The sequence below is a fragment of the Salvelinus sp. IW2-2015 genome, unplaced genomic scaffold, assembly GCF_002910315.2.
Source record: "Salvelinus sp. IW2-2015 unplaced genomic scaffold, ASM291031v2 Un_scaffold1467, whole genome shotgun sequence".
Lineage (NCBI taxonomy): Eukaryota > Metazoa > Chordata > Actinopteri > Salmoniformes > Salmonidae > Salvelinus > Salvelinus sp. IW2-2015.
Window position 1 is genome coordinate 254,035 of NW_019942926.1, and position 12,022 is coordinate 266,056.

At 46.0% G+C, this 12,022-nt stretch overlaps 1 protein-coding gene across 2 annotated transcripts in view; it reads right to left on the minus strand.

Annotated features, from left to right (window-relative positions):
• Positions 1-849: 849 nt before the first annotated feature.
• LOC112070954 (mediator of RNA polymerase II transcription subunit 8) overlaps positions 850-12,022 on the minus strand; it is a 21,375-nt gene continuing 10,202 nt past the window's right edge. For both annotated transcript variants that reach the window (XM_024138413.2, XM_024138414.2), the window contains 4 exons: positions 5,064-5,204; positions 4,468-4,555; positions 4,062-4,298; positions 850-3,827 (listed from right to left, as the gene is read on the minus strand). In XM_024138413.2, coding sequence (XP_023994181.1) covers positions 3,760-3,827; positions 4,062-4,298; positions 4,468-4,555; positions 5,064-5,204 — 534 coding nt within the window. In that variant the 3' untranslated portion in view covers positions 850-3,759. The remainder of the gene's footprint in view (positions 3,828-4,061; positions 4,299-4,467; positions 4,556-5,063; positions 5,205-12,022) is intronic.

A 12,022-nucleotide genomic window follows, 5' to 3' on the forward strand; every position in this document is an offset into this window, starting at 1 on the left:
GAAGGATTTACTGTAGAATGTGGAATATTGTCACAAAAGACTCAGCTGTGAAACACTGCTGACCCCTCATGGTCAGTTCAAAGTTCAACACCATGTCTATGAAGACTAATCCAAAAGGAAGATGGCCTGACTGACACACCAGCGACGCCACATACATTTACATATTAGTAATTTAGTAGACGCTCTTATCCAGAGCGTTTTACAGGAGCAATTAGGATGAACCGTCTTGCTCAAGGGCACAACGGATCGGGGATTCGATCCAGTGATCTTTTGGTTACTGCTCCAACACTATTAACTGTTMGTCTACATGCCACTACCTAGAGATAATGGGTTTATGTTAGGTGGCATTCAATGACATCCTGAAGCTCATTGCATCCTAGAAAAGATGAAACACTTTCTCTTAAATGGAAATTGCAGATTTCACCTTATCATTAAAGATAAGAATCAATTATCGGAGGATGAATCCGAATCAGATTGAGCATGTGATTGAGGAAACACGAGCAAATTATGAATCTAAAAAACAATCAATAGGAGAATGATAAGAACAATGCACCCTCTCTCTAAATTCACCACATGACCATTTCATGGCTTATTTTCCACAAAGGCACTTCTGGTGCACCATGCAATTAATCTTGTGACAAATGTTCCATACACATTATTACTGAAATATTTAACAGGAGAATTCATCTTTACACATATTATCCTCCAGTAAGTGCTAATTGAATGTGGGTAGAGGTCAGCCCAACCCTCAAACCCACTTCATTATCGCCACACTTCTCACGCTCTACTGGGACAAAAAAAAAAGGGAAAGTACAAAATATGTAATTTGACAAGGGACTCACATCTCTGGGAAACCATTTTTTTTATTGTATAAAGAGTTGTAGCCCTAAATTTATTTTACATAGAGGGAGCTGCAGTAGGGTCAAAACAAGGCAGTAACAGCCTGTTCAGGAGTCTCTCTCAGTTAGGCCAAATGGACACAGGCGGGACAATGTCCATCTGCCTATAGTCCATTGTTTATAAGACATCTATAGAAAGTCTGACCCTGTGCATCTTCTAGCTGTCTCAGCTGACTCTCCTTTCTTACCAGGGCATTGAGGCAGACACAGCGAGACGTCAGGCCGGCAGAGGACATTGTGTATGTAGGTCACCCAGCGACCTGTGTCGTATCGTGTGACAGCCACAGCGGTCACTGTCTCTGCGCTGTGGTGCCGGCCGCCCAGCGGGAGGTGGGATAGGGATTGGAGTGGACAGACCACGGTGGGGCAGAGCACAGAGGCCCCCAACACGTCAGCATGAACTTTCTCATTTCCTCCCTTAACGACTTTGACATTATCAGGCCAGGCAGTGCAATGTCCAGCCGCATTACTCTCACCGGGCCTACATTATTCATAATGGCCGGAATGGTGAAGGGATACTGTAAGAGGCAGTGCTAGGATTCAGATGACTGGAGAGACAACATGGTAAAGGGATAGGAGGCAGTACTAGGGTTCAGATGACTGGAGAGACAACATGGTAAAGGGATAGGAGGCAGTACTAGGGTTCAGATGACTGGAGAGACATGGTGAAGCAGTTGAAGTAGGTTTTAAATACACTGCTCAAAAAAATAAAGGGAACACTAAAATAACACATCCTAGATCTGAATGAATGAAATATTCTTATTAAATACTTTTTTCTTTACATAGTTGAATGTGCTGACAACAAAATCACACAAAAATTATCAATGGAAATCAAATTTATCAACCCATGGAGTTCTGGATTTGGAGTCACACTCAAAATTAAAGTGGAAAACCACACTACAGGCTGATCCAACTTTGATGTAATGTCCTTAAAACAAGTCAAAATGAGGCTCAGTAGTGTGTGTGGCCTCCACGTGCCTGTATGACCTCCCTACAACACCTGGGCACGCTCCTGATGAGGTGGCGGATGGTCTCCTGAGGGATCTCCTCCCAGACCTGGACTAAAGCATCCGCCAACTCCTGGACAGTCTGTGGTGCAACGTGGCATTGGTGGATGGAGCGAGACATGATGTCCCAGATGTGCTCAATTGGATTGAGGTCTGGGGAACGGGCGGGCCAGTCCATAGCATCAATGCCTTCCTCTTGCAGGAACTGCTGACACACTCCAGCCACATGAGGTCTAGCATTGTCTTGCATTAGGAGGAACCCAGGGCCAACCGCACCAGCATATGGTCTCACAAGGGGTCTGAGGATCTCATCTCGGTACCTAATGGCAGTCAGGCTACCTCTGGCGAGCACATGGAGGGCTGTGCAGCCCCCAAAGAAATGCCACCCCACACCATGACTGACCCACCGCCAAACCGGTCATGCTGGAGGATGTTGCAGGCAGCAGAACGTTCTCCACGGCGTCTCCAGACTGTCACGTCTGTCACATGTGCTCAGTGTGAACCTGCTTCCATCTGTGAAGAGCACAGGGCGCCAGTGGCGAATTTGCCAATCTTGGTGTTCTCTGGCAAATGCCAAACGTCCTGCACGGTGTTGGGCTGTAAGCACAACCCCCGCCTGTGGACGTCGGGCCCTCATACCACCCTCATGGAGTCTGTTTCTGACCGTTTGAGCAGACACATGCACATTTGTGGCCTGCTGGAGGTCATTTTGCAGGGCTCTGGCAGTGCTCCTCCTTGCACAAAGGCGGAGGTAGCGGTCCTGCTGCTGGGTTGTTGCCCTCCTACGGCCTCCTCCACGTCTCCTGATGTACTGGCCTGTCTCCTGGTAGCGCCTCCATGCTCTGGACACTACGCTGACAGACACAGCAAACCTTCTTGCCACAGCTCGCATTGATGTGCCATCCTGGATGAGCTGCACTACCTGAGCCACTTGTGTGGGTTGTAGACTCCGTCTCATGCTACCACTAGAGTGAAAGCACCGCCAGCATTCAAAAGTGACCAAAACATCAGCCAGGAAGCATAGGAACCGAGAAGTGGTCTGTGGTCACCACCTGCAGAACCACTCCTTTATTGGGGGTGTCTTGCTAATTGCCTATAATTTCCACCTGTTGTCTATTCCATTTGCACAACAGCATGTGAAATTTATTGTCAATCAGTGTTGCTTCCTAAGTGGACAGTTTGATTTCACAGAAGTGTGATTGACTTGGAGTTACATTGTGTTGTTTAAGTGTTCCCTTTATTTTTTGAGCAGTGTATATTCCTTTTCTGACTGACACTAAACCCCACAAATGTATTATACATTTCTGAAAGACATAACATAATGCAGACTTGTTTACATTTTTGTTATTTAGCAGACACTCTTATCCAGAGCAACTTACATGAGGTATTAGTGCTAAGTGCCTTGCTCAAGTGCACAATGAGATTTTCACCTAGCCGGCTCGGGGATTCGAACCAGTGACCATTCCGTTACTGGCCCAACGCTCTTAGCCAGCAGATTTTCTGTGTGWGACAAATTAACATATATGGATAAAGAAATCTTAAAATAAAAGCTCTGATATGCCCTTTATTCAATACTAACATCAAATCTCATTTAAGTTTTCTGCAACAATGACCAAGTTCTCAAACTGTCTTGTCCCTTGAATATAAATGGAAAGACAGTGCTATCTAGTGTTCACAAATGGAAGCACATCTGACAAATTTCTGCACTTTCACAGTATGATACTTTCTTCTCAAAATGATGTATTTAATCAAAAGATAACATAGCATATATCATATGAATACTTGCATTACTGTACATGGCTCACTCTGTAGGCTTCCTAAAAGCTTTCTATCAGAATGGGATAGAGAGGATCTTATCGGTTGTAAGGGTGCATTGAGGAGGCAGCCTTGATGTTTGTCTTGATGTTGCATGGCATTTTCCCTGAAAAATGTAATAAACAAATCAGTTACAGACCAGTCTTTTTCTCAATACCTGAATGGCCTGGTACATTTAAAGTAACTTTTTGTCCAGCACTAGAAATAATCTGTGTCTGAGAAACCAACTGCCCTTATTATTCAAGTCTATAGAACCTTGAGTTATGGCCTTAAAGTGAATAAACCACTTAACTGTAGCAAAGCAAGACTCAGGTCTATATGACATTCAGGATCTTCATACCTGGCTGTCCTTGCTGCTGAGGAGCACCAGGCCCCATGCCTTGCTGCTGGCCTGAACCCCCACCGATGGTGACCTGCTGTAAGGTGGGACCTCCGCTCATTATGGGCCCTTGTCCTGTGTGTCCAGGGGCCACAGGACCAGGGGGCCTGCACTTCGAAAGCCCCTTCCCAAATCCCACCGCTGCCACCAGTGCATTGGTGTCAGCAGGGTTGAAAGATGGTTTGTTCTGCCGTATGGCTAAAACAGAGAGTAGAGCGCATAAGTATAAACTCCATACCATGGATTTTAGATTAGACCGCCTGTACATCTTGAGTACATAAGCATCAATAAACTCCATAACAGTTCTTACTTAAATTATCTGTAAATGTTCTCAGGAAAAAAGGGAACCTTGGTTCAATCAGTGTACCTGCACTGTCTGCATCTCTGTCATCGCGAGGATTGTTCAGTTTCTCCAGTAGATTTGAACAGAGTTTGTTCAGTGTCTGGATTTGTTTCTGTTGGGAGAAAAACAAGGCATTATTTTGTTACTCATTGCTTCCAACTTGAGTTGTTGGATAGCTAGACTACAATGTGCATGAGTGCATTACATGACAAGCACCATTTTACTTGGAATTGTGTCTTCCCACCACACAACATGAGGTTGTGTTCATTAGGGCATATGTAACAAAACTGTTATAGTACCGTAACCTCACTCCACAGCTTGAAATGTACGCACATACGTTCGCAAACAGTCACGTGTGTTTGAGAGGCAGATGACCCTGGTATGAGCCGTTGTACGGCCAGTGTGCCGAGAAAGGGAGGAAGCTCACCTGCTAAGCAAGCACAGTAACATCCGTCACGCTGGCTTGAAGTGGCTTCAATATTTTATTATCCTTTTCAGCAACGGGTGGATGTATAATTTCACTCAGTAGTATGAAAATTATACAGGTTTCCTTATGTGAACCAGGGAGCTGCTTTCCTCTCAAACTGCGGTATGATTAGATGAAGACCAAGTCGGTTTACCTGTGCCACCTCAGGTCCTATCCGGGCAGCTTCCGCACTCAGCTGTTTCTCCTGCTCCTCCACCTCAGGATCAGGCTTGGTGCGCAGGTGATCCGGCACAATCTCATGGCTGAACACAGGCACGCGTTGCTCTGTCAGTTTCTGGAGAGAGGGGGCAGTGTGTACGGCGGTAAGCAAAGACTAGGGTGTCACAACCGATAAATCCATGATAATCGAAAATTTCAATAAGCATTTCTCTACGGCTGGCCATGCTTTCCTCCTGGCTACCACAACCCCGGCCAACAGCTCCGCACCCCTCGAAGCTACTTACCCGAGCCTCCCCAGCTTCTCCTTCACCCAAATCCAGATCGCAGATGTTCTGAAAGAGCTGCAAAACCTGGACCCGTACAAATCAGCTGGGATAGACAATCTGGACCCTCTCTTTCTAAAATTATCCACCGCCATTGTTGCAACTCCTATTACCAGTCTGTTCAACCTCTCATTTCGTCCAAGATCCCTAAAGTTTGTAAAGCTGCCGCGATCATCCCCCTCTTCAAAGGGGATAACACTCTAGACCCAAACTGTTATAGACCTATATCCATCCTGCCCTGCCTTTCTAAAGTCTTTCAAAGCCAAGTTAATAAACAGATCACTGACCAATTTGAATCCCACCGTACCTTCTCCACTGTGCAATCCGGTTTCCGAGCTGGTCACGGGTGCACCTCAGCCACGCTTCAAAGTACTAACCGACTTCATAACCGCCATCGATAAAAGACAGTACTGTGCAGCCGTCTTCATCGACCTGCCAAGGCTTTGACTCTGTCAATCACCGTTCTTATTGGCAGACTCAATAGCCTTGGTTCTGACTTCCGCGCCGACCGAGATGGCCACCTCGCTTCGCGTTCCTAGGAAACTATGCAGTATTTTGTTGTTTTATGTGTTATTCCTTACATTGGTACCCCAGGTAATCTTAGGTTCCTTACATACAGTCGGAGGAACTACTGAAATAAGAGCAACGTCAACTCACCATCGTTACACCAGGAATATGACTCTCCCGAAGCGGATCCTGTGTTTGCCTTCCACCCAATACATGGATCTGATCCCAGCCGTGACCCAAACAACGACGCGTAAAGGGCAACGAGGCGGTCTCCTGGTCAGCTCGGAGACGGGCACATCGCGTCCACTCCTAGGATACTACTCGCCAATGTCCAGTTCTTGACAATAGGTTGATGAAATCCGAGCACGGGTAACATTCCAGAGAGACATCAGGGATTGTAACGTTCTTTGCTTCACGGAAACATGGCTCACTCGAGAGACGCTAACGGAGTTGGTGCAGCCAGCTGGTTCTTCAAGCATCGCGCCGACAGAAACAAACATCTTTCTGGTAAGAAAGAGGCGGGGGTGTATGCCTTATGATCAACGAGACTGGTGTGATCATAAACATACAGGACCTCAAGTCATTCTGTTCACCAGATTTAGAATTCCTCACAATCAAATGTCGACCGCATTATCTACCAAGGGAATTCTCTTCGATTATATTTCATAGCCGTATATATTCCCCCCAAGCAGACACGTCGATGGCCCTGAACGAACTTTATCTGACTCTTGTAAACTGGAAACCACACACCCTGAGGCTGCATTCATCGTAGCTGGGGATTTTAACAAGGCTAATCTGAAACAAAACTCCCTAAATTCTATCAGCATATCGATTGTGACCAGGGCTGTAAACCTGGATCATTGTTATACTAACTTCCGCGACGCATATAAGTACCTCCCCGCCCTCCTTTCGGAAAAGCTGACCACGACTCCATTTTGTTGCTTCCGCCTACAAACAAAACTAAAACAGCAAGCTCCCGAGCTCAGGTCTGTTCAACGCTGGTCCGACCAAACTGATTCCACGCTTCAAGACTGCTTCGATCACGTGGAATGGGATATGTTCCGCATTGCGTCAACAACAACATTGACGAATATGCTGATTCGGTGAGCGAGTTCATTAAGAAGTGCATTGACGATGTCGTACCACAGCAACGATTAAAACTCCCAAACCAGAAACCGTGGATTGATGCAGCATTCGTGTGAAACTGAAAGGCGAACCACTGCTTTTAACCAGGGCAAGGTGACCGGAAACATGACCGAATAAAAACAGTGTAGCTATTCCCTCCGCAAGGCAATCAAACAAGCTAAGTCCAGTATAGACAAAGTAGAGTCGCAATTCAACAGCTCAGCACAAGAGGTATGTGGCAGGGTCTACAGTCAATCACGGATTACAAAAGAAAACCAGCCCGTCCGCGACCAGGATGTCTTGCTCCCAGACAGACTAAATAACTTTTTTGCTCGCTTTGAGAACATACAGTGCCACTGACACGGCCCGCTACCAAAACCTGCGGCTCTCCTTCACTGCAGCCGAGGTGAGTAAAACATTTAAACTGTTAACCCTCGCAAGGCGCAGGCCCAGACGGCATTCCCAGCCGCGTCCTCCGAGCATGCGCAGACCAGCTGGCTGGTGTGTTTAAGGACATATTCAATCAACCCTTATCCCAGTCTGCTGTTCCACATGCTTCAGAGGGCACCATTGTTTCTGTTCCCAAGAAAGCTAAGGTACAGAGCTAAACGACTACCGCCCCGTAGCACTCACTTCCGTCATCATGAAGTGCTTTGAGAGACTAGTCAGAACCATATTACTCCACCCTACCTGACACCCTAGACCCACTCCAATTTGTTACCGACCCAATAGGTCCACAGACGACGCAATCGCAACCACACTGCCCTACCATCTGGACAAGAGGATACCTATGTGAGAATGCTGTTCATCGACTACAGCTCAGCATTTAACACCATAGTACCCTCCAAACTCAATCAAGCTCGAGACCCTGGGTCTCGACCCGCCCTGTGCAACTGGGTCCTGGACTTCCTGACGGGCCGCACCCAGGTGGTGAGGGTAGTGGAACAACATCTCCACCCCGCTGATCCTCAACACTGGGCCCCACAAGGTGCGTTCGAGCCCCTTCCTGTACTCCCTGTTCACCACGACTGCGTGGCCATGCACGCCTCCAACTCAATCATCAAGTTTGCGGACGACACTACAGTGGTAGGCTTGATTACCAACAACGACGAGACGGGGCTACAGGAGGAGGTGAGGCCCTGGAGTGTGGTGTCAGGGAAATAACTCACACTCAACGTCAACAAAACAAAGGAGATGATTGTGGACTTCAGGAACAGCAGAGGAGCACCCCCTATCCACATCGACGGGACAGTATGGGAGAAGTGGAAAGTTTTAGTTCCTCGGTTTACACATCACGGACAAACTGAATTGGTCACCCACACAGGCAGCGTTGTGAAGAAGGCGCAGCAGCGCCTCTTCAACCTCAGAGCTGAAGAAATTCGGCTTGTCACCAAAAGCACTCACAACTTCTACAGATGCACAATCGAGAGCATCCTGTCGGGCTGTATCTCCGCCTGGTACGGCAACTGCTCCGCCCACAACCGTAAGGCTCTCCAGAGGGTAGTGAGGTCTGCACAACGCATCACCGGGGGCAAAATACCTGCCCTCCAGGACACCTACACACCACCCGATGTCACAGGAGGCATAAAGATCATCAAGGCAACAACCACCGAGCCACTGCTGTTCACCCCGCTATCATCAGAAGGCAGGTCAGTACAGGTGCATCAAAGCAGGGACGAGAGACTGAAAAACAGCTTCTATCTCAAGGCCATCAGACTGTTAAACAGCCACACTAACATTTAGTGGCGCTGCAACATACTGACTCACTCAGCCACTTTAATATGGGAATTGATGGAAATTATGTAAAAATGTATCACTAGCCACTTTAAACAATGCCACTTAATATAATGTTTACATACCCTACATTACTCATCTCATATGTATATGTATATACTGTACTGTATATCATCCACTGATCTTCCATCTTTATGAATACATGTATCACTAGCCACTTTAAACTTTGGCACTTTATATTTACATACCCTACTCTATCTCATTATTGTATAGACTGTACACTATACCATCTACTGCATCTTGCCTATGCCGTTCTGTACCATCACTCATTCATATATCTTTATGTACATATTCTTTATCCCTTACACTTGTGTGTATAAGGTAGTAGTTGTGGAATTGTAGGTTAGATTACTTGTTGGTTATTACTGCATTGTCGGAACTAGAAGCACAAGCATTTCGCTACACTCGCATTAACATCTGCTAACCATGTGTATGTGACAAATAACATTTGATTTGATTTGGTTTCTCAAATGACTGCCTCGCCTGGTTCACCAACTACTTCGCAGAAAGAGTTCAGTGTGTCAAATCGGAGGCCCTGTTGTCCGGACCTCTGGCAGTCTCTATGGGGGTGCCACAGAGTTCAATTCTCGGGCCGACTCTTTTCTCTATACATATCAACGATGTCGCTCTTGCTGCGGGTGATTCCCTGATCCACCTCTACGCAGATGACACCATTCTGTATACATCTGGCCCTTCTTTGGACACTGTGTTAACTAACCTCCAAACAAGCTTCAATGCCATATAACACTCCTTCCGTGGCCTCCAACTGCTCTTAATGCTAGCAAAAATAAATGCATGCTTTTCAACCGTTCGCTGCCCGCACCCACCCGCCCGCCCGACTAGCATCACTACTCTGGACGGTCACTACTCTGGACGGTTCTGACCTAGAATACGTGGACAACTACAAATACCTAGGTGTCTGGCTAGACTGTAAACTCTCCTTCCAAACTTATATCAAACATCTCCAATCCAAAGTTAAATCTAGAAATCGGCTTTCTATTTTGCAACAAAGCCTCCTTCACTCACGCCGCCAAACTTACCCTAGTAAAACTGACTATCCTACCGATCCTTGACTTCGATGTCATCTACAAAATAGATTCCAATACTCTACTCAGCAAATTGGATGCAGTCTATCACAGTGCCATCCGTTTTGTTACCAAAGCGCCTTATACCACCCACCACTGCGACCTGTATGCTCTAGTCGGCTGCCCCTCGCTACATAATCATCGCAAAACCCACTGGCTCCAGGTCATCTACAAGTCTATCTCACTGGTCATCCCCAAAGCCAACACCTCCTTTGGCCGCCTTTCCTTCCAGTTCTCTGCTGCCAGTGACTGGAACRAATTGCAAAAATCGCTGAAGCTGGAGACTTACATTTCCCTCACCAACTTTAAACAACAGCCATCTGAGCAGCTAACCGATCGCTGCAGCTATACATAGTCCATCTGTAAATAGCCCACCCAATCTACCTACCTCTTCCCCATATTGTTTTTATTTACTTTTCTGCTCTTTTGCACACCAGTATCACTACTTACACACCATCATCTGCTCATCTATCACTCCAGTGTTGATCTGCGAAATTGTAATTACTTTGTTACTATGGCCTATTTATTGCCATAGGTCCTCATACCATTTGCACACACTGTATATAGTAGAGGTCGACCGATGAATCGGAATGGCCGATTAATTAGGGCCGATTTCAAGTTATCATAACAATCGGAAATCGGTATTTTGGGACAGCGATTTGGCCGATTATTTATTTATTTTAATTTTATTTTTTTACACCTTTATTTAATCTTTATTTAACTAGGCAAGTCAGTTAAGAACACATTCTTATTTTCAATGACGGCCTAGGAACGGTGGGTTAACTGCCTCGTTCAGGGGCAGAACGACATATTTTTACCTTGTCAGCTCGGGGGATTCAATCTTGCAACCTTACAGTTAACTAGTCCAACGCTCTAACCACCTGATTACATTGCACTCCACGAGGAGCCTGCCTGTTAAGCGAATGCAGTAGAAGCCAAGGTAAGTTGCTAGCTAGCATTAAACTTATCTTATAAAAAACAATCAATCATAATCACTAGTTACTACACATGGTTGATGATATTACTAGTTTATCTAGCGTGTCCTGCGTTGCATATAATCGATGCGGTGCATATCGTTGCTCCAATGTGTACCTAACCATAACATCAATGCCTTTCTTAAAATCATACACAGAAGTATATATTTTTAAACCTGCATATTTAGCTAAAAGAAATCCAGGTTAGCAGCAATATTAACCAGGTGAAATTGTGTCACTTCTCTTGCGTTCATTGCACGCAGAGTCAGGGTATATGCAACAGTTTGGCAGAGAGAGTTGTAACAGAGTTACACATGGAATAAACAAGCCAATTACACAATAAACAAGTCAATGACACAGTAGAAAAAGAAAGTCTATATACAGTGTGTGAAAAAGGCACGAGGTGGTAGGCAATAAATAGGCCATAGGAGCGCATAATTACAATTTCGCAGATTAACACTGTAGTGATATGAGCAGATGATGATGTGCAAGTAGAGATACTGGTGTGCAAAAGAGCAGAAAAGTAAATAAAAACAATATGGGATGAGGTAGGTAGATTGGGTGGGCTATTTACAGATGGACTATGTACAGCTGCAGCGATCGGTTAGCTGCTGAGAAAGTTGGTGAGGGAAATAAAAGTCTCCAGCTTCAGCGATTTTTGCAATTCGTTCCAGTCAATGGCAGCAGAGAATGTAAGGAAAGGCGGCCAAATTAGGTGTTGGCTTTGGGGATTCAGTGAGATATACCTGCTGGAACGTGTGCTACGGGTGGGTGTTGTTATCGTGACCAGTGACCTGAGATAAGGCGAAGCTTTACCTAGCATAGACTTATAGATGACCTGGAGCCAGTGGGTCTGGCGACGAATATGTAGAGAGGGCTAGCCGACTAGAGCTACAGGTCGCAGTGGTGGTGTATAAGGTGATTTGGTAACAAAACGGATGCACTGTGATAGATGCATCCAGTTTGAATGTGAATGGCTAGCTAGTTAGCGGGTGCGCGCTAATAGCGTTTCAAACGTCACTCGCTCTGAGACTTGGAGTGGTTATTCCCCTTGCTCTGCATTGTTAACGCTGCTTCGAGGGTGGCTGGTCGATGTGTTCCTGGTTCGAGCCCAGGTAGGAGCAA